Source organism: Gastrolobium bilobum, unplaced genomic scaffold (genome assembly GCF_033153095.1).
Source record: "Gastrolobium bilobum isolate Gb01-03AN ecotype WA unplaced genomic scaffold, APGP_CSIRO_Gbil_v1 utg11616, whole genome shotgun sequence".
In the NCBI taxonomy this organism is placed as follows: domain Eukaryota; kingdom Viridiplantae; phylum Streptophyta; class Magnoliopsida; order Fabales; family Fabaceae; genus Gastrolobium; species Gastrolobium bilobum.
In genome coordinates, this window is record NW_026899140.1 from 33,607 (window position 1) to 60,650 (window position 27,044).

The 27,044-nt window shown below is 40.0% G+C and overlaps 1 protein-coding gene across 1 annotated transcript; it reads right to left on the minus strand.

Moving 5' to 3' along the window:
* On the minus strand, nt 1-26,724 carry LOC133287558 (choline transporter protein 1-like). The gene is made up of 10 exons (XM_061485189.1): nt 26,706-26,724; nt 26,480-26,625; nt 14,956-15,139; nt 14,070-14,143; nt 13,836-13,949; nt 11,845-12,201; nt 6,415-6,675; nt 5,414-5,641; nt 4,741-4,899; nt 1-465 (listed from the first exon to the last, which is right to left on the minus strand). Exons 1-10 carry the CDS (start codon nt 26,722-26,724, stop codon nt 1-3), a joined length of 2,007 nt encoding a protein of 668 aa, XP_061341173.1.
* Between the last annotated feature and the right edge of the window lie 320 nt (nt 26,725-27,044).

Consider the following 27,044-nt stretch of genomic DNA (forward strand, 5'->3'; position numbering starts at 1 on the left):
TTAATCTACATGCGTCATACCTCCCGTCAAGCGTGGGAACCTCTCTAGCTGGGGTTGGGTCGAAGTGCTAACATGTGCCGCTGCTGAAGGGTCATAGACCACTTGCACATGAGCAACTCGTCCCACGATCTGGGGACAATCCCTCGCATAGTGACCAGGTCTATCACACTTAAAACATACGTTCTGGCCCATCAAACAAACGCCCTTGTGATGCCTGCCACAATTGTCACACTTTGGCACAATAGGTCTTTCATTGTCCCAACTCTGTTGACTCCCGCTTCTTTTAAACTTTTCTTCAGACTGTCTAGCTTGTAATTTTTCTTTAATATTCCTGTCATCCATCTTCTTACCCTTTTCTGAAGTAGAGCCAGTTGCTCCACTAGCACCAGATGCTTGTGCCTCGGAAGACTTCTTACTTTTCGGCACACCATAACTTCTTCCACCTTCCGGCATTGGTTCACGAATCTACTAAACTCTCGGATGTCACAATTTGACATCTTCCGAGACATCTTCTCATTTAGACCCCATTGAAATTTAGAGGTCATCTCGGCCGGAATGGGTAAGGCTCTCCCATAGTTAGCATATTTCACCAATTCATTGAACTTGGCGAAATATTGGTCAATTGTCATCGACCCTTGCTTGAGATCGTTATACTCATTCTGTTTCTGTTCCCTAGCCTCCCTAGGGAAGTAGTTATCCAAGAACAACGTCTCGAACAACCGCCAGGTGATTTCCCGGCCTTCAGCTTCTAATGGCTGCACGGTATTGGTCCACCAATCTTCCGCTTCCTCTTCCAGCATATAAACAGAGTAGATTAACTTCATTGTGTCAGGGCATCTCATCACCCTGAATATCTTCTCCATAGCTTGGAGCCATTTCGCAGCCGCCATTGGCTCATAACCTCCCTTAAAAGAAGGAGGTTTGTGTTTTCGGAAAGCCATCAATCTTCTTTCTTCAGCTTCATGCTCGTCAACACGCTCAACACGTGGTTGACGGACCTCAGTGTGATGGCTATGACTATCAGAATGGTGGCTAGCCTCACCTTCATTGTTACCCGCTACACCCTCTTCCTGTGAAGGAGGTGGAGAAGGCGTAGCAGTGTGAGGAGGAGGAGTGGGTTGCCGGTTCACGGGCCTAGGACCCCTCAACGTCCTCAACTCGGTCATCATCGCGGCCATAGCAGTCCGCGAGTCTTCATTTGTCTTTAACAAATTTTCATTGGCTTGCCTGCTAGCAGCCAACTCTCTCTGAACGGCTGCAAGAGCTTCAGCCACGGGATCAGGCGGTACGCCCGTTGCCCCACGGCCACTTCTGGGCCTCACAAGAGCAGCCAAAACAGGTTCTGGCTGAGCATTGGTGTTTGATGGTCCGGGGTTGTTTCGGTGCCTCGTCATGTCACTACACATGTTACACAAAGAAGTGAGTTGATCAGGCCCACACTTAGTGATCACAAATGCAATAATCATCAAGAGTACTAAAACAACTATAAAGCATCAAACACTAAGCATACTCAACAATAGCTAACAGTTATTCCCGACGAAACTGCTCTGATACCATAAAATGTAACACCCCGTTCTAGAACCGGTTTGTTAACATCGCATTATGATATTAAGCGCAGTTACAATCACATGGGTTCAATTAAAATCCGGATAAATTTTTCATTTTAAAACATGCCGAATTTATAATACCCAATTGCGTGATCATAACCATATTACCTTGCGGAATCAGATAAACCAAGCTTAACATCATGTTCTTATTCCATTTTTAAACCATTAATTTACTTCTTATTTATTTCCCAACTTCTACTATATTGTAGATCTCTTCGTTAGCTACGCGTGGTTTCAAACCGCTCCTCATTTGGAGCTCTGTAGCTCAAGTTATGACAATTTTACTAACTCAGGTGTATGCTGAAAAACTACGCGGGTAGGGCGCTTAAGCTCGCTCCAGGGCGCTTAAGCGCCCACAGACAGAGGGAATTTACATTTTTTAGCCACCAAGGGCGCTTAAGCTCGCTCCAGGGCGCTTAAGCGCGCTACCTGGGCGCTTAAGCCCCCATTTTGGGCGCTAAAGCCCCAGGCGGCAGAAAGCTTTTGGTCTTCACAGGTGCATCAGGGCGCTTAAGCCCCCTCATGGGCGCTTAAGCCCCCTGAGCAGGCTTAAGCCTCCATTTGCAGGCTTAAGCCCCCTCTTCTGGGCAATTTCCTATACTCATATTTTTCATGCATCTTTCTTGGGGAATCAATCCTACACATTTTACAACCTATTTAACAAGCTTGTGATATCCCTATATCATTGCTTAACTCTCATCCTCTCATCATTGATTTAACAGAAATTGGGCAGCATAACCTTTGTTTTCTCAACGTTTCCCAACTTAGCACAAGGTACCTAATTGACTTTCCAGCTCAACATATCCAATACATAAAAATACATTCATGCATTTAACTTACAGTAAGCATCATACACAAATATCTTCATTACTTACAATATTACATCATGTCTTAATTACAAATCTCATATACATGCCAAAGGACTTAGCTACAAAATGAACATGATCAAAGCAAGTAACCATGTATCAGATACCCATTACTACTACAATGATCATGCACTAAGTCCTCCAAAATACATCATGTGGCATCAAAATATACATATAGCAATGCTAAATGGCATGCAACTCAACATGTCCAGCTATCAGGTACAGTCTACTCACGCTTCTTGCCTCGATCAACCTCACCTCTATCAGTACCTGAAATGATGCCCCACAACACGGGGTGAGATATACGAATATATCACAGTAAACCAGAGGTCCTTGGAGATCACTCCACCCTAAGGTTCACTTTGATGTACACATAATCATAATAGCTTAACACATTCTTATCCACAAGCATCACATGGACTTCCAAGAGAGATCCACTATGGGCTGTTTCTCTTAGGCTCTTACCACATGGAGATCCACATAGGGCTGTTTCCAAGGGAAGTCCTTTCCTCAATCTATTCCAAGAGAGATCCTCAAAGGGCTGTTTCTCTTAGGCTCTTACCACATGGAGATCCACATAGGGCTGTTTCCAAGGGAAGGGAAGATCCTGTTTTCCTAACCACATGGAGATCCACTAGGGCTGTTTCCAAGGGAAGAGGAACCTCCAAGAGGGATCCACATAGGGCTGTTCCTCTTAGGCTCTAACCACATGGAGATCCACATAGGGCTGTTTCCAAGGGAAGTCCTTTCCTCAATCTAGGAACCTCCAAGAGGGATCCACATAGGGCTGTTCCTCTTAGGCTCTAACCACATGGAGATCCACATAGGGCTGTTTCCAAGGGAAGTCCTTTCCTCAATCTAGGAACCTCCAAGAGGGATCCACATAGGGCTGTTCCTCTCTAACCACATGGAGATCCACATAGGGCTGTTTCCAAGGGAAGTCCTTTCCTCAATCTAGGAACCTCCAAGAGGGATCCACATAGGGCTGTTCCTCTTAGGCTCTAACCACATGGAGATCCACATAGGGCTGTTTCCAAGGGAAGTTCCTACCAATCATCCTCATCATAATACTATCACTCATAACCTCAATCACAATCCTCAACCATTACCTCATTCATTATTGCTACTTCTATAATCATTCCTCAATTACTCTTAAACAATCAAACATCAACCAATAATCATCAATCAATCATAACATGTATCAATGCATGAATCAATGCATGAGCATACAATCACTATCATAATTACATATCACATCTCATAAACCATTTCTCCTCAACGGAGTATGGTGGAACACTCAATGGGATCAACCACAAGGTCCAAAGGTTTACCTTGCTCTTGAGCTTTCCTCAATTGCACACAACCCCAAGGGTTGGTCACTCCACTTGGTCCTCTTGCCTCAATCCTATCAACACAAGGAATACAATCAAACAATGCTAACAATGCAAGGAAATCCATAGTTCCAAGCCTAGATTTCTCCAAACATCAAAGCATACTAAAATAACACTATAAACTCATTTCTACCGATTAAATGTCATTCCTAGCATTTTTCACAACATACTCTAAGCCTCATTCTTCCTTGAACATAGCCAATCTACTCAACATTTCATAAAAACCCTAAAACACTATTCATTAACCCTAAACTCATGCAAATCTCCAAGAATCATGTGAAAGAGAGTGGAAACTTACCACCAATGATCACACAATAGAGGAATGAGTGTTCCTCAAGCTTCCATGGAGGTTGAAACCCCCAAAACCCCAAAATCTCACAAAGGGCCGAATTTTTGAGGGGCAATATCCCTCTCCACAATGCTCCCCACTCAAAACTAAGCTTGGATTATGAAAGAGGGGAAGATTTAGAGTAGTTTAGGCTTTTGAATCACCCAAAACGGTTAAGTTTGCTCTCTCTCTCTCTCTCTCCTCCCTCCTTTCCCTTCTTCTTCTTTCTCCTTCTTCCTTTCCTCTTCTCTGATGCTCGACGGGTTGCTTGGGGGGGTTTGGGTTCTTTTGTGTTCTTTATCACTTAACATTGGTTAAGTGAAATAATGCGGGTATTAGTTCGTCTATCTATTCAACTCCATTAATTACCAAACTTTACCCAAAAGTCTGGAATATTATTCTAGGAATATTTATAATTTTATTTTTATATTTTGGGCACTTTTGCCATTTAGTACCCATTTATACCCCTTAATTTTCACTGAGTACACTTTTTAACTCCAAAGTGACTCAGATTCATTTAATTAAGCCTTATACTTAATTTTACTCACTAAAACATGATTCTTAATCTTGAAGCTATTCATCTCACATTGGAGCAAAGTCCCATGCTCTTCAGAATCCTGGCAGAATGAGAGAATGATGGTGTCAATTGACATCTCTACAACCGCAAAGAAAAGAGTAGCAACAATATATCCAAGAGCCCAGCAAACCTGCATTACACAAAAAAAAAAAAAAAATGAGGTTCTGATAATCATTTACAATTCAACATTAAAGGGTGAATTAGTATACTTTTTTTTTTTTTTGCAACTATTTTCCAGCTCTTCATCCTTTTAACTAACAAGCTATCCATTATGATAAAGTTGAATGCATAAAGTTAATCTTTCACTCAGTGGTGCAGAGCCACAGATTTAAGTGCTCAAGGGGAAAGAAAAACACCTTCTGTAAATATCTGTAGGCTACAACACATTGACTAATGTAAGACCAAAATGGTTGAATCAACATCAGCTTATTTGAAAACTATGAATAATAATGAATCATTTATCTGGAACTGAAACCTATAAAGTTCATATAATAGAACACATTATAATATTTTACCAACTATTCATCTAGATGAGAATCTACACTTTTTACCCATTAAAAAGTGAACTACCATCTTTTATGCTTTTGTTAAACCGTAGTTGATCTTCAAGCCCTACTCTTTTAATTAGATTATAGAAAACATACCATGACAGGCAAGAGCGGAGAGGAGATCTTGTTATGCGCATCTCTGTACTTGTGTGTTTCCAACATGATGAAAGCAAAAACAGCACTTGAGAGGCTGACACACAGTTTTCCAAGAAACAAAATAACATCTCCAATCACATTGACACGCCCAATCCGTAGGATGTTATTCATGATCAACTCTGTTGCAATAACTGAAGCTTTAAAGAAACTTTTACCAGTTATAGCAATCTGCAGGTTTCAAGCAGATACTTGAGTAGTTAAATGCAGAAAGACATAAAATATGAAAGCAAATTGAATTAACAGAAAAGGATGACACATTGAATCAAGTAAAAAAAGTATGTAAAAGCAATATACTAAGTAAAATTAGAAAGACTCATTGAACATAAGTAACTAAATTCTAAAATAATACTCTCCAAGAAAAGTTTAAAGCAAATTCATGTTTTAGGGAAGGGGGTTTGACAGGAAACATTTGAATGCCACAAGTATAGATAGATGGTAAAAATTAATACTTAGTAGATAATTTTTTAGTAAGCCTCAACTCTATTTGTCATCACTCTTCTATTCTTTATCCAGAAATATACCCACATTTTCTCTATGCAACTTGTGCTAGAATACTCCTCTGGTAACTGGATAACAACTAGCCATTCTCTAATGTTCAAGTGCCCAAAAGGACATGACAGGAAGTTTATTGAGAAAAGAGAGAAAAAGTTGAGTTTAGGTTAATCATGAAAGTCTATATACTATTTAACATGTCAACCTTTTTTTGGAAAAAATGTTTTGTCCCCTATTTTGAAGTATACTTTACAGAGATCCATATGCAATCCAGCCTCACCCAAACTTGCTGATCACAAGGCAAAAAGTACATTAAAACGGGATCTTCCTTCTATTAGTCCTTAATATATCCTTATTTGTTACAAGAATAATTGCTCCAAAATAATAAGCATATATCTAACCGCATGATGCATGCATAAATGATTTGTGGCACATCAACAAAATTTTACCATGATGTAAGCATTTCGGTTCACTGATTTGATGGTCCACTCAATACACCTAAGAAAACATTGAGAAGATTGGTATGCAGCGTTGCCAATCCAGCTGTCAGGCATGTGACTGGAGACTTTTAGTTTACGGCGTACAGATTCAAGTAGAAAATGGATTGATTCTACAAATGATACAGTCAGAGAGCCAAGAGCCACAGAACCTAGACTGTAACGCATAAGCCTCTTCATGGAGGAAACGACTGAAACAAAAGGAATTTCTGGCTGCATTGAGAAAGATGAATTATATTTAATAACATATATAGATATTTTTAACTATCAAAAGATAATTGTTTAATTAATTGATAATACAATTCAAATCAGCCAAACAAACAAGTACCAACAGTTTTCCATTTTAATCTGAATTCGATATTTTAAGATTATGAAGCATGCAATCTAGTTAATGTTGGGTATGGCTCATACTTCACATGATGATGTTGGCCCTAATTGTCGGGGTCAGCAGAAAGGCAAGTGGGCCCATGAATAGCTGCTGTTAGGGTTTCTTGTAATCCTATTTATATTTGCCTTGTAAACCGAGAGACTTGTAACGAGTGGCGGTGAGGTGAATATAGTACAGACAAGCTGGACGTAGCCTATATTGGGTGAACCAGGGTAAATCATCGTGTCAATCTCTCTACTCTTATCTCTTTTTCTGTTTTCTCGATTCTGTGTGATTTTCGATTTCCAACAATTGGTATCAAGAGCTTTGGTTCTGCGACCAGGGTTCCTGTGACAGATTGGGGTTTCGCGATTTAGGGTTTTTTCTTGGCATAGATAAAACTGCGAAATTGATCTGGAGAGGATGTCGACTGGCCAATCACGGGTCGAGGTTGAAAAGTTCGGAGGAAAAGGGTTCGAGTTATGGAAGCTGAAGACGGAGGCTCTGCTCGTTGACAGGGACGTGTGGTACGTGATCGAAGATGATAAGCCGTCCGTACCAACAAAACCTGTCGGTGAAGAAACGTCAGGTGATGGCGAGTCGAAGGAGTTGAAGGCGTGGACCAGAGACGATCGAAAGGCTCGAAGCCTGATCTGGTTATGCCTGGCTGATAACGTTCTGGTGAACGTAACTTCTGAGAAGACCGCGAAGGATCTCTGGACGAAGCTGGGAAGTCTCTATCAGAGCAAGTCACTAGTGAACAAGCTGTTCCTGCGAAGGAGGATGTATAATCTGCGGATGAGCGAAGGTGATTCTTTCTCTGCTCATTTAAATGAATTTAATACTATTTGTGCACAACTTTCGTCTATAGACATTAACCTGGACAAGGAAGACAAAGCTTGCACCTTGTTGTGTTCACTGCCCAACTCTTGGGAGCACATCATTGTGTCAATTGGTACTAGTGTTAATAAACTGTCGTTTGAGACGGTTGTTGCTGCCTTATTGTCTGAGGAGATGAGAAGGGTAGGTTCTGAAGGTACCAACAATGAGGCTCTGGTTGCTAGAGGGAGGAGTGATGACAAATCAAAGTCTGGTCACAGAGGAAGATCGAGGGGACGATCAAAGTCCCGTGATAAATCTGAAATGAGGTGTTGGAGGTGCAAAAAGGTTGGACATCTGAGAAGGAATTGCAGAAGTAAAAGTGTAGGTCCTGAGAAGCGGGATGACTCACAACCGTCTGCTTCGGGTACAAAGAAGGATGATGATGATAGTACAGGGGACCTGTACATGGCGTTTGACAGTCATAATGACTGTAATGATTGGATTATTGACACTGGAGCATCGTTTCATATGACACCTCATAGGGAGTGGTTCTGCACCTATGAATCGTATTCTGGCGGTACAGTTAGAATGGGAGATGACACGACTCATGCAATTGTGGGACGTGGGAAGGTAAAGCTGAAGATGAGTGACGGGACAGTCAAGAATCTGCCGGGTGTGATGCATATTCCGGGGCTTACCAGAAATCTGATCTCCGTTGGTAGTATGGCAGATGCTGGTATTAATTTTAGCAGTGACAAGTATTCTTGCAAGATGACTCGAGGAGCTTTGGTTATTGCAAGAGGAGAGCGTCATGGTAAATTGTGGAAACTGCTGGGTAGCACAGTATTCAGTGGTGAAAGCTATGTTTCAGAACAGGCGGAGGAGGACACTGCTATGTTATGGCATAGGAGGCTGGGGCATATTGGAGGAAAAGGTCTGGAGACTCTAACATCAAAGAAGTTGGTGGATGGAATTCCGAGCTGCTCTATGGGGTTTGGATTTTGCGAGCATTGCCTGCAAGGGAAGCAAAATCGGGTATCTTTTGATTCCATAGGAGGAAGAGCTGAGGGGGTTCTGGACTTGATACACAGCGACGTGTTTGGCCCCACACCTGTAGCATCACATGGAAAATCAAGGTATTATGTTTCTTTTACTGATGATTTTTCAAGATATGTGTCGTTATATTTCTTGCGCAGCAAGGATGAAGTGTTCGATAAATTCTGCGAGTTCAAGGCTTTGGTGGAAAATCAATTTGATCAAAAAATCAAGGTGCTGAGAACTGACAATGGAGGGGAGTTCTGTTCAACAAAATTTGACCAGTTTTGTGCGAGCAATGGGATTGTAAGACAGAAGACTACGCCCTACTCACCTCAACAGAATGGGGTGGCAGAGAGGTTGAATCGATCTCTCATGGAGAAAGCACGGAGTATGCTGAGCGGTGCAGGCTTGGCAACTGAGTTTTGGGCAGAGGCAGTGGCTACTGCTTGTTATCTGAAGAACAGATCTCCTACATCAGCTTTGAAGGAGAAGACTCCGTATGAAGCACTGTTTAAAAAAAGGCCAGACGTATCTTATATCAGAGTGTTTGGCTGTGAAGCTTATATGCACGTACCCAAGGAGAAAAGAAACAAGCTTGACAGTAAATCTGAAAAGTGTATCTTTATTGGGTACAAGGATGGCGTCAAAGGTTATAAGTTGTGGAATCCGGATACTAGAAGTGTAACTTACAGCAGAGACGTTGTATTCAGAGAATCTAAGTTGAATCAGATTTTTCCTGAAGCTCCTGAAAAGTCACAGACGGTGGAGTTGGATGTGGGTTTGAAAGAGGATACAATAAACTCACAGATTGAATTGGAAAATTTGAATTCTGAAGCTGCTGAATATAATGAGGTAGAGGATGAATTTTCTGAAACTGAGGCTGAGGTTGAAGCACCAGTGGTGAGGAGATCCACGAGGGAAAGAAGACCATCTGAGAGGTATACACCTGAAAATTATATCCTGTGTGCTAGTGATGATGTTTGTGCATTTAGTATTACAGGTGATGATCCGAGCACTGTAAAACATGCGAGGAGCTCGGAGGATGCCAAACAGTGGGAGGAAGCTATGAAAGAAAAGATGAAGTCTCTGATGAAAAACCAAACTTGGAGTTTGGTGAATCTACCTGCAGACCGAAAAGCAATTGGTTGCAAGTGGGTGTTCAAGAAGAAGGTTGGTGCCAATGGGGAGATTGAACGCTACAAGGCTCGATTGGTTGCAAAGGGATATTCATAGACAGAAGGGGTTGATTATGGTGAGGTATTTTCACCTGTTGCAAAGTTAAATTCCATAAGACTGGTTTTGTCTGTAGCAGCTGCATATGACCTAGAGGTGGAGCAGCTGGATGTGAAGACAACTTTTCTTCATGGTGATTTGGAGGAGGTTATTTTCATGAAGCAACCAGAGGGGTTCATTGCAAGAGGCAAAGAGGAGCTAGTCTGCAAGCTGAATAAATCTCTGTATGGCCTGAAGCAGTCCCCAAGGATGTGGTACATGAAGTTCGACACTTATGTGCTGAAGCTTGGCTTTGACCGTTGTGATGCTGATCACTGTGTTTATGTGAAAAGGTTAGAAGGTGACTTTGTTATTCTAACTTTGTATGTTGACGACATGTTACTCGTTGGAAACAGTTTGAAAATGATCAGCACTGTTAAAGGACTGCTAGCAAAGCAGTTTGAAATGAAAGATCTAGGCGCTGCAAATGTGATCTTGGGTATGCAGATTAAGAGGGAGCGTGACAAACGAAGATTATGGTTAAGTCAGCAGAAGTACATAGAAGATGTTCTGAAGAAATTCAAGATGACTGACTGCAAGCCTGTGTTGACTCCCATGTCTACTGGTTCTAAGTTATCGGCTGACCAGTGTCCCAAGACTGAAGAAGAAAAAGAAGATATGGCGTCAGTTCCTTATGCTAGTGCAGTAGGGAGTCTGATGTATGCCATGATTTGTACTCGACCTGATATTGCTCAAGCAGTGGGAGTATTGAGCAGGTATATGTCTAAGCCAGGAAATGAGCACTGGACGGCTGTGAAGCGTGTGTTCCGCTATCTTCGTGGTACGTCTGACCTTGGGTTATGCTATGAAGGCGTGAAGGGCTCAAGGGGACAGACATTGTTAGAGCTGAGATACTTTGTGGATGCTGATTGGGGAGGTGACATTGATAGTAGAAGATCTACAAGTGGATATGTTGTTTCTTCATTTGGCGGAGCTATCAGTTGGATGAGTAAGAGGCAGAGCACTGTTGCTTTATCTTCTACAGAGGCTGAGTACATGGCCTTGACACATGCTGTTAAGGAAGCTATTTGGTTACGGAGGTTGTGCAAAGAGCTTGGCTTTGCACAAGGAGAGATGATCGTTGGGTGTGACAATCAGAGCGCCATTTTCTTGGCTAAGAACCCAGGTTTCCATGCGAGGACCAAGCATATCGGCATACAGTACCACTTCATCAGAGAGAAGATTGAAGACAAGGTTGTATTGCTGGAGAAGGTTGACACAAAGGTCAACAATGCTGATTTTCTGACCAAGGCAGTGACTTCGGAGAAGTTTGAATGGTGTACAGATGCTTTGGGATTGAAGAAACATGTGAAGCATTCACCAAGTGGGAGAATGTTGGGTATGGCTCATACTTCACATGATGATGTTGGCCCTAATTGTCGGGGTCAGCAGAAAGGCAAGCCCATGAATAGCTGCTGTTAGGGTTTCTTGTAATCCTATTTATATTTGCCTTGTAAACCGAGAGACTTGTAACGAGTGACGGTGAGGTGAATATAGTACAGACAAGCTGGACGTAGCCTATATTGGGTGAACCAGGGTAAATCATCGTGTCAATCTCTCTACTCTTATCTCTTTTTCTGTTTTCTCGATTCTGTTTGATTGTCGATTTCCAACAGTTAACCCCAAAATAACTAGATAAAATGATAGTCATATTTTAACAATTTATAATCCTACACTGGTACAACTTATACTGATCAAGAAGAATTTCTGAGCCAAATAGAAAACCATGCCCCTGCAAAGGCTGGGATACATATCATTCAATCTTATCAAAGTTCAGTAGTCTTATCTGCATAAAACTCTCCCTGAATCCTGTGAACTATGGAAAAAAATGTTCTATGAATTGTATTATTCATTTCATCTATGAACAAAGTGTTTTGACTTACAGATGCTTCGCCACGGGCCCAATAATAAGATGCAACAGATCCAGCAATCACAGTTGATGAGCTTGCTATGAAAAATTGTGTTGCCCAATAACACCCAAATAGGTGAAAAAGGATGGCAACTCCAATATGTGGTGTGTAACGAATGCTGTATCCACAACAATGATCACAGATCACCTTTTTTTCCATGAGATCATATGCACAGCAGTTAGAGTTGCAGTTATTCTGAACAACCTGACCAGAGCTGAACAAATGGATAGCAGAAGAAATCCAGAACATGTAGAACACAGCGAGGACACCATATGGTATGATCGGAAAAATAATAAGTGCTTTAACTTCTCCTATCACTTTTGCAGCAACCTGTTAGCAATATTTGCATTAAAATCAATTTAATTGATTAACTGTCATAATGGAAAGAATGCAGTATCATCATTTCACAGTACCACATTATGTGCCTATGGGCTAGGTAGGTATGTGTAACAAATTTCTCGAAGAGAAGTTATGAGTAACTTTGTGACAACTAGATGTGAAAACAGTAAGGTTAGATAGGGGTATAGGTCACAGGAGTTATGGAATAAATATTCCATATGCAAGACATATAACACATATCAACAATGAAAATGCTATGGTTTACAACAAAATACCACTGTCAGAGAGGAGGATAAAAGGTTAAGCATCCACTCATTGAATAGTTAAACAAGAACAATGGCTGGTCAAACTAGTATGACCAGAATTCGATTAAGCTGTGTATTGCAGCCAGATGCAAAATTAGCTGTAGCTTTAAAATAAATTTTTTTCCTAGAACAGGGGTGCACATATACTCCAATTGCTCAATCTTAGCAGTCAGCACTCAGTACTCATGGGGTAGGAACACTTTATAAGATAAGCTGAGTTTACCCAGCTGCGCGCATATTTCTCTTGACATTGGATTCGTATTTTCTCTTAATTACTTCAACCACAATTTAAAAAAATAAAATAATGATAGAAAAAGAGGATTTTTTTCAACATTATTGTAACAAAAACTATTTATTTTGTTCTTTTGACACTAAATAATGCTCATTGATTTTTAGGGTAAATTACACATTACCCTCTTATACTTTCATCCTTTTTCAATTAAACAACCCCCCCCCCCCCCCCAAACAACAACAAAAACAAGGTTCTCTCAACTTAGGTTTAATTTGAAAGCATTTTTTCAGTTAACTTTAACAGAAGTTATTGTTTATTTTTGTTGAGATATATAAAATTATTAATTTAACCTCACCCAATAGCTTAAGCTTTTGGGTTGAATTGGTTCTTTACATGGTATCAGAGTCTCAGTGTACCGGGTTCGATCCTCGCCGCCTTTCACTTTCTTTCTAGTGGAATCTCTTTCTTCGCATAGGTAGGTGGGCCTATGCATTGTTCACTCTTCAAGCCCAGTGGGTTCTCGTGTGAGGGGGCGTGTTGAGATATATAAAATCATTAATTTAATCTCACCCAATAGCTTAAGCTTGGGTTGAATTGGTTCTTTACAATTTTACACGTTAGCTTCCAGTGGTTTAACACTTAACCTACCCCATAAAAGTTTATTTTTTATCACCAAACCTCCTACAAAAGATAAACTTTACGAGTATAGATTCAGAAAGTTAAATTGCTGTTGAAGTTAGCTGGAAAGAACTTGAACAACAGTTCAGATGCAAAGAAAAAAGAAAAAAAACTTGAGGGGGTTAATTGAAAAAGTAGAGATAGGTAATGTGTAATTTACCCCAATTTTTGTTTTTTTACCCTTCTTCTGCTATATTCACCAACTTTAAGACAAGAGTAAGCAGATGTATCAATTACTTAAGAGGTTATTAAAAATGCATGACAAATTTGACAATGATTGGAAGTTCAACCTCTGACAAATATTTTTAAGGTTAAAAAATATACATAATTACGATAAGAAATAAATCAATGAACAAAAACAACAAACTTAATCATAGTTTTATATTTGCATATAATAAAGTTATGCTTGCCTTAAGGACAGAAGTTGCCATAAGGATGCGCCGAACAATAGCAATTGATGTAAGAATGGAAACAACCATGATAAAGGTCATAATGACAGTGACAACACGTAGATGAGTCAGCTCCTGAAAAGGAAACCAGTTCGTAAGATTTACATGATAAAATCATCAACACACACACACACACAGAGAGAGAGAGAGAGAGAGAGATCACAGATTTAAGTACTCAGTCACAACGATACTTACCCTCCCAAATATATGAATGTAAGGATCATGCTCACCAATAATGGGGGAAATAGCATCATTTCCTATCCATCCAACTGAAAGTCAGAAAGACAACATTAACTCAGCTTTATTGTGTGATTGATGTTTGCTCAAAATCTAGAAAAAGATAAATAAAAATATTTGGCTAGATAATTCAAAGTTACATAGAAAGGATAATAGGTTTCAACTAGAATCAGCAAAGTACACCATGCATGCAAACAAATTATTTTCACTGTTTCCAATCCCCAAACTGCATAAAAGAACGAGGATAAGATCTAGATCATTTCCAAGTCCCAAAGAATGACTCCTCTATCAAAATACAAACTCAAAAAAATTCAAAAATTAAACCATATCATCAAACAATTTTTGACATTCCAAATTCCAATATTTAGTAAAAGAAAATACATTACAACCAAAATGTTCAGTGCTTTCCAAATGGCCCCTGCCTCATGCCATAAGTCATATATTTTACCAAAAACATGTCTGGAACAAAGCTTGTGTTCGGCCCAGAAGTTCCTTTTCAATTTTTATTCTAAATTGTTACACAAACAGGTCCGTGTTAAGTGTCTAACAATAGGTTTGCAATAAGTGTCAAACTTAACACGAAACCAGAGAAGTGTTGTGTGCTACTGTGCATGGTTGGATATATGAGAGGATGCAAATGTATAGTTGATGCAAGTGTATTTATTAAAATGGTAATCTCAAAAATGAATAGGCCATGCAGCTGACAAGGAATCAAACGTCAAATACATAGAAAGGAAGAATGAAATATACAATAAAGGAGTATTCACATTTTGGTCGTCTTCTGTCTAGTGGTATTTCCTTAAAAATACATTTGGATCACAATTAGCCTGCCAGAGATCCTAACCTTTTAGGTAGTAGAGCATTGTTACTGATACTATTAGAACATTAAAGAAAAACACCGTTATCCAAGGCATTGCAGCAACAAAATGCCGAATCATCAGCAGCCAAATCACAGACAGAAACAGAGGTAAAATCCCTCCACAAACAATCAGCACAGGCCATGCCTTTCCTACGTCGGCCATGTATCTCTGCAAATAAAAGTGATTGTGAAACATCAAAATTCTACAGCACATAATACACATAATGTTTAGTGACAGGGCATATGAAATAGTAAAAGCAAAGTTTCAAACAAGTATACTTAGAGTGAAAATACAAGAAGTGAAGGAAAGGATAAGTAAAAATAGCTAACATATTCTATTAATTGCATTTTTACCCTTACCAAGAACATTATGAAGTATCAATTAGTTAGGGGCTTGTTATAAAAGGTTTAACAAAAACAAGGACTTAAAAACTTTAAATAGTGTGCTGCTTTGCTATCCTAGCAGTATATCATTTTTGCGGAATGTTCATATTAGGGGTGCTTCCTTGGGTTGGGTTCTCCAAAATTGATCTCAGGTCAGGTTTCCACCAAATAAGAGTTAGAGAAGAAGACACATAAAACAGCCTTTCAAACGCATGATAGGCATTAGGAGTACCTAGTTATGCCATTTGGTCTCATGAATGCTCCATCCAATTTCCAATCAACTGTGAATTATGTTTTCCGACCCCTACTTAGATGACATGTGCTAAACTTTTTTTTATTATATCTTGATATATATATAGCCCTTCTGAGAGACAGCATCTAGTTCATTTAGGAAAAGTTTTGGAATTGCTGCTACAAAATTCGCTTTGTTACCATGAAAAGTGTCTTTTTGGTCAACAATTAATGGAGTACTTAGCCCATATTATCTCTTCAACCGGACCATGGATCCTTCCAGGGTTTAATGTGTATTGGATTAGCCTGTGCCTAGTAACTCCAAAGGGGTGCATGGATTCGTAGGTCTTATGGAGTATTATAGGCGTTTTATTAAGGACCATGGAAAAATGTAAAGAACCAATTCAACTTAAAAGCTTAAGCTGTTGGGAGAAGTTACATTAATGGTTTTATATATCTCAACACGCCCCCTCACACGAGAGCCCACCGGGCTTGAAGAGTGGACAATGCACAGGCCCACCTACCTGTGCGAACAAAGAAATTCCACTTGAAAGAAAGTGGGGGGCGGCGAGGATCGAACCCGGGACACGAGGCTCTGATACCATGTAAAGAACCAATTCAACCCAAAAGCTTAAGCTGTTGGTGAGGTTACATTAATGGTTTTATATATCTCAACAAAAAAATAGCCCAGCCACTTACAGAACTGACAAAGAAGATGGGATATCATGGAACGACAAGGACCAAAGGGCCTTCGATACACTGAAACATCACCTCATTTCTTCTCCTGTATTGGCCCTACTTGAATTTTCAAAAGAATTCATCATCGAATGTGATGCTTCATGGGTGAAGAGGAGTTTTGATGCAAGAAGACCTTTAGCTTTGTTAGAAATATTAGAATAGGAAATATTAGATATGATTTGATTTGATTTGATTAGATTAATTCCTATCTGTAAATATTATGGGCTTCTCACTTAAGCCCATTAGGGTCTCTATATATTGTAACTCTTTGTATTAGATTAATACACAATTGAATACAATACACATTATTACTTTCAAGTTGGTACCAGAGCTTACATTTTGGGAAACCTCGCTTCTGCATAAAACCCTTATCTCGCCGTGCATCATACCGGCAACCCTTTTTTAGCCTTAACCCTTAATTAGTCACCAAATATTTAGCCTTAACCCTAAAAAGTCAGAAACCAGCCTCCTCAACCTTGAATAGTCAGAAATCAGCCTCTGTTTGCCGTCGGAACCGCCGTTTGCTACTGTTCACGGTCACCGGAGAATTTATCGGGCGACGATTTCAACCGGAAAACCTGCGATCAGGCTCTCCTTCCTCCGGCGACCAACACTGTGGAAAGCCCATCACCGGCGGCCAACTCACGCGCCCTCACGCGCGGGTGACCTCCTCTGCGCGTGGTCCTCACGCGCCGCCTCTCACCAGCGCGTGAGCACTGTTCCGGTGACTTTTTGCGACCACTCCAGGACAGAACAGCTCACTTTCCTCCCCTCTTCCCAAATCTGGTCTTCGTTCGTTGTGGGTCTCGTCCTTTCAGAAGATATCAGTGATTCTTTGCTCTCTGTTCGTTGTCCGTAGTGCTGGACCTTTTTATTTAATTCTGCGTTATTTTTTATCTGGTAATCTGTGTTTATTTGGTCTTTTTATCTGGTTATCTTTGTTTATCTGGTCATCTTTATTTAATTTTTTGATGGAGGGCGCATCCAAAAACATTACTGGAGTCATCTCCAGTACTACCCCATCCATTACAACAATGAAACTGACCGGATCTGCTAATTACAAGACCTGGTCTACCTCAGTTAAGATCTGGTTTACTGGTCAGGGGCACGGTCAACATTTTGCAACTAAGTCTGCCGATATTTCAAAAGATCAGACATCTGAATGGGACAAGATTGATGCTTAACTGCTAAGTATACTTTGGCAGTCCATTGATATGACGTATGGGAAGAAGCTAAAAACCTCTACACTAATGACATTCAGCAGCTTTATTCAATTGTGTCTCAGAGAATGGAATTGCGCAAATCTCCAAGAGTCTCGAATGGAAACTTATATTGATAAGATTCGTTCTTTGATGCAAGAATTCTTAGCTATGTTACCTCATGCTGCAGATGCCGCTGCGTACAAGAAGCAGGTGGAGCGCTTCTTTATGGTCGTAACCCTCCCCGGTCTTTCCGAGGAGTTAGAAAGTGTTCGTGAGAATATTCTAACCTATCACACACTTTCCAGCGCCTTCTGAATCTTAAGGACAAATCAACAGCTCCCACACATGTGCCAGCTACCGATTCCACTGCATTCTTTTCTCGCTCAAATGATTCCAATTGGAACAGTGGACACAGTCGCAGACGTGGCCGTGGACAGAGGCCTCATTGCAATTATTGCCAAAATCTTGGACATTTTGAAGAACGCTGCTACAGGAAGTACCCTCACTTGAAACCATCAACTGTCAACTTTGTTCAGACTGATGTTACACCACCTTCTACTGGATCAGTAACTCTTTCAAGTGCCGAATATGAGGCACTTCTCAAGAAGGTTTCCTCTCAACATCCTACTCATTTCTCAATCATCTCTTGGACCCTGGATAATAGACTCAGGTGCTACTCATCACCTTTGTGGTAATAAGGATCTTTTCACTTCACTTTCTTATTCTAATAACTTACCCTCTGTTATTCTTGCTGATGGAACTAAGGCTCCTGCTCGTGGAATTGGGGAAGCCAACCCAACTCCCTTTTTAGCTTTGAACTCTGTTTATTATATACCTGGCATTCTTTTAATTTAATCTCTGTTAGCCAGTTGATTCAGTCTTTTTCATGTATTGTTACCTTCTCTAAACAATCCTTTTCTACGCAAGATCCGGATACGGGGAAGACGATTGGAACGGGCATTGAGTCATGAGGTCTCTACTATCTGATTGCACCACCTTCTCCAGTAGTATGTTCTCTCACAGAGTCTCCTGAGCTAATTCACAGTCGTCTGGGTCATCCAAGCTTCAGCTTATGGTTTCTTTTTTATCCAGTCTTAAGTCTTTAAATTGTCAGTCTTGTCAGCAAGGAAAGCACACTCGCTCCTCCTTTGCTAATAGAGTCAATAAAAGAGCTGATGCTCCCTATCTATTGTTCGTTCTGACATTTGGGGTCCAAGTTGAACAATGTCTGTTTTGGGTTTTCAGTATTTTGTCACCTTTATTGATGATTTCTCTCGTACTTGGGTTTATTTAATGAAAAATCGTTCTGAATTATTTTAAATTTATCAAAAAATTTGTGCTGAAATAAATACTTAATTTGGTGCTTCTATTCAAATCTTGCGCAGTGATAATGCAAAAGAATATGTGTCTCTTGAATTTTCTAATTTTTTGGAGAAACGTGAGACGTTACACCAGACTACTTGCCCACACACTCCACAACAAAATGGAGTGGCTGAACGTAAAAATATACATTTGGTTGAAACTGCACGTACCCTACTAAATCACATGAATGTTCCACTCTGTTTTTGGGCAGATGCTATAATCACCTCTTGCTTTCTCATCAATCGCATGCCCTCTTCCGTACTTAATAATGAAGTTCCATATAGTGTTTTATTTCCAGGAGCACCTTCCTATCCTCTACCTCCACATGTATTTGGATGTACGTGTTTTGTTCATGATCTTACTCCAGGTAAAGATATGTTAACATCCAAAGCTTTCAAGTGTATTTTCCTTGGATACACTCGTTTTCAAAAGGGCTATCGTTGCTACTCTCTTGATCTCAAGCGTTATATTGTTTCGGCTGATGTCACTTTCCTTGATCAACAACATTTTCATTCTATCCCGTCTCAGTTAACACAAGTTGATCATGTTCTTCCTGTTCCTTGTCATGATTTGTCTTTACCAGTTGCAAGTGACTCTATCCCGGAGGAGCTACCCCTTACCTCCATCCCTGAGGACCGTCCTTTTCTCACCTATCAGCGTCGTCAGCCTGTTCCTCCAGCAGATTTGACCCTTACTGACTCATCGCCTGCTCCGGTTGACTCTTCCCCTCCGGATCCTCCATCAGAGATTACTCTCATTGCCCTTCGCAAAGGTATTCGATCCACTCGCAACCCTCATCCATTTTATAGTTTCTTAAGTTATGATAGACTTTATTCACCACATTTTACTTTTGTTTCTAGTATTTCCTCTGTTTCTATTCCTAAAACCACAGGTGAAGCACTATCTCATCCGTGTTAGCGTCAGGCGATGATTGATGAAATGCAAGCACTTCACTCCAATGGCACCTGGGAACTTGTTCATGCTCCTCCCGGAAAGTCAGTAGTCGGCTGTCGATGGGTATTCACTGTCAAAGTTGGTCCTGATGGCACTGTTGATCACCTCAAAGCTCGTTTGGTGGCCAAAGGATACACTCAGATATTTGGTCTTGACTATGGGGATACTTTTTCTCCTGTTGCCAAGATGGCATCTGTTCGCCTATTTCTTACACTTGCTGCCATTCATCAATGGCCCCTTCTACAGCTTGATATCAAAAATGCTTTCTTACATGGTGACTTGCAAGAGGAAGTATATATGGAGCAACCACTAGGTTTTGTTGCTCAGAGGGAGAATTCTAGAATGGTATGTAAGCTTCGTAAATCTTTATATGGCCTGAAGCAGTCCCCTCGGGCTTGGTTTAGTCGCTTTAGTTCTGCTGTTCAATCCTTTGGCTTAACCAGAAGTAAAGTCGACCATTCTGTCTTCTATAGGCATAGCTCTTCTGGTCAGTGTATCTATCTTCTAGTCTATGTTGATGACATCATTATTACTGGCAGCGATCAAGTTGGGATTGATCAGTTAAAGAAATACTTATTTAATCAGTTTCAGACCAAAGATCTTGGCAGACTTCGATATTTCTTAGGGATCGAAGTGGCACAGTCTAAGCAGGGCATTTCCATTTGTCAGAAGAAGTATGCACTAGATATCCTAGATTAAACTGGTATGTTGGGATGTAAACCTATTGATACACCTATGGATCCCAATGTTAAGCTGTTAAACTGGTATGGACAGGGGGAGCCATTGGCAAACCCTGGTCGTTATCGCCGGTTAGTTGGAAAGTTGAACTATCTTACTGTGACAAGACCAGACATCTCTTTTGCAGTTAGTGTGGCAAGTCAATTCCTTGACTCTCCTTGTGACTCCCGTTGGGATGCAGTTATCAGGATTCTTCAATATATCAAAAGAGCACCAGGAAGAGGTTTATTATACACAAATAAAGAAAATGCTAAGGTATCTAGCTATTCAGATGCTGACTGGGCAGGTTCTCCTTCAGACAGACGATCCACCTCGGGGTATTGTGTTCTCTTTGGAGGAAACTTGATCTCTTGGAAGAGTAAGAAACAAACTATTGTCGCAAGGTCAAGTGCAGAGGCAGAATATCGGGCAATGGAAAATGCAACTTGTGAGCTCATCTGGCTAAAACAATTGCTTAAGGAGCTACATCTCTATGAATAGCAACCCATGAAACTCATCTGTGACAATCAAGCAGCATTGCATATATCCTCTAACCCAGTCTTTCATGAGAGGACGAAACATATAGAAATTGATTGTCACTTTGTTAGAGAGAAGATTCAGTCAGGAGAGATCGAGACAGCATTTGTTAATTCCAGTGATCAACTTGCAGATGTTTTCACAAGGCTCTTAGAGGTCCCCGAATAGATCATATATGTAACAAGATGGGAGCTTATGATATATACGTACCAGCTTGAGGGGGAGTGTTAGAAATATTAGAATAGGAAATATTAGATATGATTAGATTTGATTAGATTGCTTCCGATCTGTAAATATTCTGGGCTTCTCACTTAAGCCCATTAGGTCTCTATATACTGTAACTCTTTGTATTAGATTAATACACAATTGAATACAATACACATTCTAACTTTCAAGTAGCTTATTTTAACAATGTCTTGGCTTCCAGCAACCTTTCCAGGTCCATATGAGAAGGAAGTTATGGCATTGATCTTGGTGGTTCAGCATTGGAGACACTTTATTGGGAAGGCCATTCAAGGTGTATACAGACCACAGAAGCCTCAAACACCTGTTACAGCGAAGAGTCACCACTACTGCTCAGCATTGTTGGTTATTTAATTTGATGGAATATCAATTGGAAGTGGTGTGCAAGTCAGGTCCTGGATATAAAGCAACGGATGCCCTGTACCAAATTGAAGAATATAATGAGTTGCCTTCTATTTGCATTAGTCCTTATTGGGTGGATTTCGCTAAGGTGAAGGAAGAGGTCTTAGCTGATCCAGAATTAGTGAAAGCCATAGATATGCTGAAGAAAGATCCCAATGCTATATCAGAATGCTTGCTACAAGAAGATTTGCTTTTCTACAAGGGCCGATTGGCAATCTCGCAGCAATCTTCCCACATTGCAACAAGAATTCTATTCCACTCCTATCGGAGGACATTCGGGTTTTGCTCAAACCTACAAGCAAAAGCTAGGAGTTTATTTTGGAAAGGTATAAGGAAGCAAATTTCGCTAGTCATGGTTTAACACGAAGCAGATTTTTTTTTTTTATAACGCAGCCACTTCCCATCCCTAACCTCATATGGGAAGAGGTTACCATGGACTTCGTTATTGGTCTGCCTAAAACCCAAGGGTATGAAGATATCATGGATGTGGTAGACAGATTGTCAAAGTATTGTTGCTGAGAATTTTGTAAAAGAAGTAGTACGATTGTATGGTTTTCCAAGTGCAATTGCGAGTGATAGTGACCCTTTGTTCCTGCGCAATTTCTGGAAAGAGATGTTTTGCCTTCAAGGGACTATTTTGAAGACGAGTATGTCCTTTCATCTTCAGACTGGTGACGAAAATGAGGTGGTTGGCTGTTGAATGGATACTTATTTGCGGTGCTTTGCTTTTGAATAGCCTAAACAGTAGGCATTGGTGTTAGAAATATTAAGAATCAATTATAATATTAAAAGGATTTTATTATAATTATAATAATAAGATTCTTGATATTACCCATTAAACGTTATATGGCCCAATTAATTACTGATACACTTAATCTCAATCATTGATTTGATTTGGTAATATGATGGACTTACCAGATTATGAGTTATGGAATATATATATATTAGGGATTGTCCTCTCTTCCCTTCTACCCTAATGTCATTCTATCCATCAGAATACATATCAAAGTAAAGAAGGCTTAGAGAGAGAAACTACCATAACACAATTGCTCACAAGATGATGACTGCTGTTAATCTTTCATCATTGTTTCCGGGTATGTCTTTATTTCTTATGTGTATGTGAAAATCATGTATTCCCAAGATCCTTTATCATGTTCTTATTTTATGATTTATGAACATGATATATTATGCAAACTAACAATTGGGGCTTTTTTGGCTGAATTTTGATACAATACCACTTTCCACTCCACTACCAAGACCACTCCCTCTGAAGCTGTATATCGCTTCCCTCCACCAGCAATCAGGCACCACCTTGCTGGTGAGACTTTAGTAGACTCGTAGCTAAGATTCTAAGTGAGAGAGATGAAGTTCTCAGGAAGCTAAAATTCAACTTATCACAGGCACAACAAACTATGAAGAGCGGTGTTGATACTTATAGGAGGGAAGTCGTGGGTTGTGTCAAACTTCACCCACATAGGCAGATTTCTGCGGCAAAAAGATCATTCCTAAGTTGTCAGCCCGCTACTATGGTCCATTTTGAATCTTAGCTAGTATGGGAGAATTGACCTACAAACTGCTAATAGCAGCAACTGCAGGCGTTCATCCAATTTTTCACGTTTCACAACTTAAAAAGGCCATTGGAAACACCATCCAGTGGAGTCTGAATTGCCTCATGGCTTGGAGGTTGATGTTATAATTGAATATCCACACACAGATGTAAGAGACAACCAGACTTGTGTATCTACAAAAAACTTTTCTTTTCTATTCTTGCTCTTTCTCTTTTTCTCTTGATCTACTTGATCTATTTGATCTACATATCATACAAACTATCAAAGGCTATTTATAAGCTATAAAACTGACCAACATAACTCCACACAAAACACCCTCATTATTTTATAACTGACATAACTGACTCATTAATATTCTAACTGACATAACTGACTCATTAATATTCTAACTGACACAAGAAACTAAACAAAACTGCTAAAAAACGGACATTTAAAATTTATCCCAACAAAACTCCCCCATAAATTTTAAATTCTTCTTTCTTTCTTCGCGTTGCTTCTGCTTTTCTTCAACTTTTTGATCGCGCCTGTTTTCTTCAATCTTGATCACTGACAAAAAACATCTAACACCTTCCAAATTAATTAACTCAAAAAAATATCTCCCCTGCAATTATTTTTCTGAACATATTTTATTTTATCCGGCGGCTTCTTCAATTCGATATTTTCAGTTTCATTCTGAACATATTTTATTTTATCCGGTGGCTTCTTCAATTTGATATTTTCAGTTTCATTAGCAGGACTTTCCTTGTTTCCATTCGCTGCATCTTCTTCACATGCAAGTTTCTCGTCACCCAAATTCTTCTCAGTTTCATTCGCCACTTCATCAGTTGCTTTCACAATTTGATTTCCTCGTCCAATCCCAATTTCTGCATCATTGGTATTGTCAACAAAACCTCTTTTTCTCTTCAAGACCACATCCTTTTCTTCAAATGCACCTTCCATTTTTTCGCTCTCAGTTTCTTCATCGCCGGGTTCTTCTTCATCGAGAACAGCTTCCACGCGCCTCATCAATGGAATCTTAGAACACCGTCCTCCAGGGAAATGGTCTCTTTTCGGTGGTGTCGACATCTTCCACTTCCACCATAAATTCAATGCAGTCTCCAACTTCTGACTTCCAACCCGAACCGCGCCTATGTCGGTCTCCGACATCAACCTCATCACGCCGGGGTCGAGCTCTTCTCCAAAACATGAACTCGGTGATTTAGCCGGGATCTCCCCCATCCCGGTTATCAACATGAGACTCGGATTCGCAGTCTCCTCCAAGCCGGTCTCCATCAAGCACCTCGGCTTCTCAATCTCCTTTCCGATTTTCGACTGTCTCCAGACACTCAGGTTCCACGAAGTCTTCTACCTCAACAATGGACTCGTCATTCACGTCCTTCTCTGCTTCGATCTCGGCTCCTTCGTTCTCCTCATCTTCTATCTCAGCTCCTTCGTTCTCCTCTTCTTTTATCTCGGCTCCTTCGGCCGCAGTCATCTCCATCGTCTTCTTCTCCGAGTCATTTCTTACGCGCCCTGACACGTCAATCTCCTCCGCGGATGCGTTGCCGTTGGCAACCTCGGATTCCACCATCTCGGTCTCTTCTTCATCCGCATCATTCTCCTCATCTTCATCATCATCATTGAAGATTTCATCTTCTTCATTAATCAGATCAAAATGTCCAGGCAAGTATTTTGTTATGAAGGCCATTAGAAAATCCTTCCACATATTATTAAAGTCGCGGCAGTTCCATGTACGGAACCATTTGATTGCGCTTCCTCTGAGTCTTCTCATGGCTACCTGCCATTTGTTCTCTTCAAATGTTTTTTCTCTCCGAAAATATTCTTTTAGACAAAGTAAGAAGACCAATGCTTCATCTTTATCTCCATAAAAGAGTGGCACTTCCATCTCGTTCTTTTCCTCCATAGCCCAAGCTCTGATACCAATTTGTTAGAATTGAATATCCACACACAGATGTAAGAGACAACCAGACTTGTGTATCTACAAAAAACTTTTCTTTTCTATTCTTGCTCTTTCACTTTTTCTCTTGATCTACTTGATCTATTTGATCTACATATCATACAAACTATCAAAGGCTATTTATAAGCTATAAAACTGACCAACATAACTCCACACATAACACCCTTATTACTTTATAACTGACATAATTGACTCATTAATATTCTAACTGACTCATTAATATTCTAACTGACACAAGAAACTAAATAACCAAAACTGCTAAAAAACGGACATTTAAAATTTATCCCAACAGTTGACGACCACACCCCTGTCAAACCTGAGGCAATCCTGGCTTCACGTGAGACCAATTTCCAAAAGATCACGTGCTGATCCTATGGAAATCTGAACTGATAGAAGAGGCCAATTGGAAAGAGGAGTGTAGCATCCGAGGCCAACTCCAAAATGTCTTCCATGAGGACAAGGCAGCTTTTAAGGGTGGCATTGTTGATGGAAATAAGGATCCAAAAGCTAGGCACAAGGTCCTATAGGTTTATTCCCATTAGCCCAAACTAAATTAGCAAGAGTGCTAAAAGTGTGAGTGTGGGAGGGAGTTAGTTACTTAAAGGAAATAGAAAATGAAACTGTTGTAAGAGGGGGAGTCAAGTAGAGGGCATTATGTCACTTTTCTGTTTTTCTGGCTAAAAGCTTGGGCCTAGGATATTTCTCCATAGTTGGGAGCTCTTGCTCTGATTTTCTGTATATGGTGAGGATCGAACCCGGTACACCGAGGCTCTGTTACCATGTAAAAAACCACTTCAACCCAAAACCTTAAGGTGTTAGGTGAGGGTCTTTTTAATAATTTATATTATTCTCTAACACACCCCCTCATACAAGAGCCCTTTGGGTTTGAAGTGTGGATATTGCACAGGCCCAATTTTTTATTTACCTTTTTTGTTGTGCTTTTTATTTAATTCCACAAGTGGGGGACGGTGAGGATCGAACTCGTGACCTTATGGTTTTATATATCTCAACAGTATTCAATCCTATCACCCACAAACTTACTTCATTTAATTATCTATTTCTTGTATTAGAAGTTAAAACTAACAAGCTGATAAAGCAACATGCATATAATATAGAATGTTGAAGTTAATTGTTTATTGTTTCCCCTAGCAATATCACAGTTCGTAACAACAATTTAAAAAAAAAAAAAAGTAGAATGTTGAAAAAAAATTAACCTTCAATACAGCTGACCGAGCATTGATATAATTGTGAATGGACTTATCAATAACAATGTCCTCATTGATGTTAACTCCACCCATCTGCTGCCAATGCTTTAAAGACACATTTGATGCTTGAGCAATGAATTGGCAACTCCAGTAAACTAGACAAAAAAAACATGCTTTAAGAATCAGATATTTTGTAAACTGTCAAATATAAGGATATATACAGTTCCCTAAACACCATCTCCCCCTTCCCCCATGGCATAAAAAAGAAGAAAGAAAACATAAAAACATTGCCAAGTGGGAGCTTGTTAGTATTTGAGTGTCCTAGAGACAATCTTATGATTAAATAAGGACATAAATGTAGACCTTTTTAATATTGTCGCAAATAAATAAAAGCACTCTTTATCTTGTTTCATAATTCTGTCTCGATATTAATGTTAATATATTATGAATAACTTGATAAACCCCGTGGAATAAAATAGGTATCTCTTGAGTATCTGTGATGAGATCACAATCATGAGGATTCAAGAATACCGGATGTTTATTCCTAATTTTATGTTCCTAGTCTAGAGATACT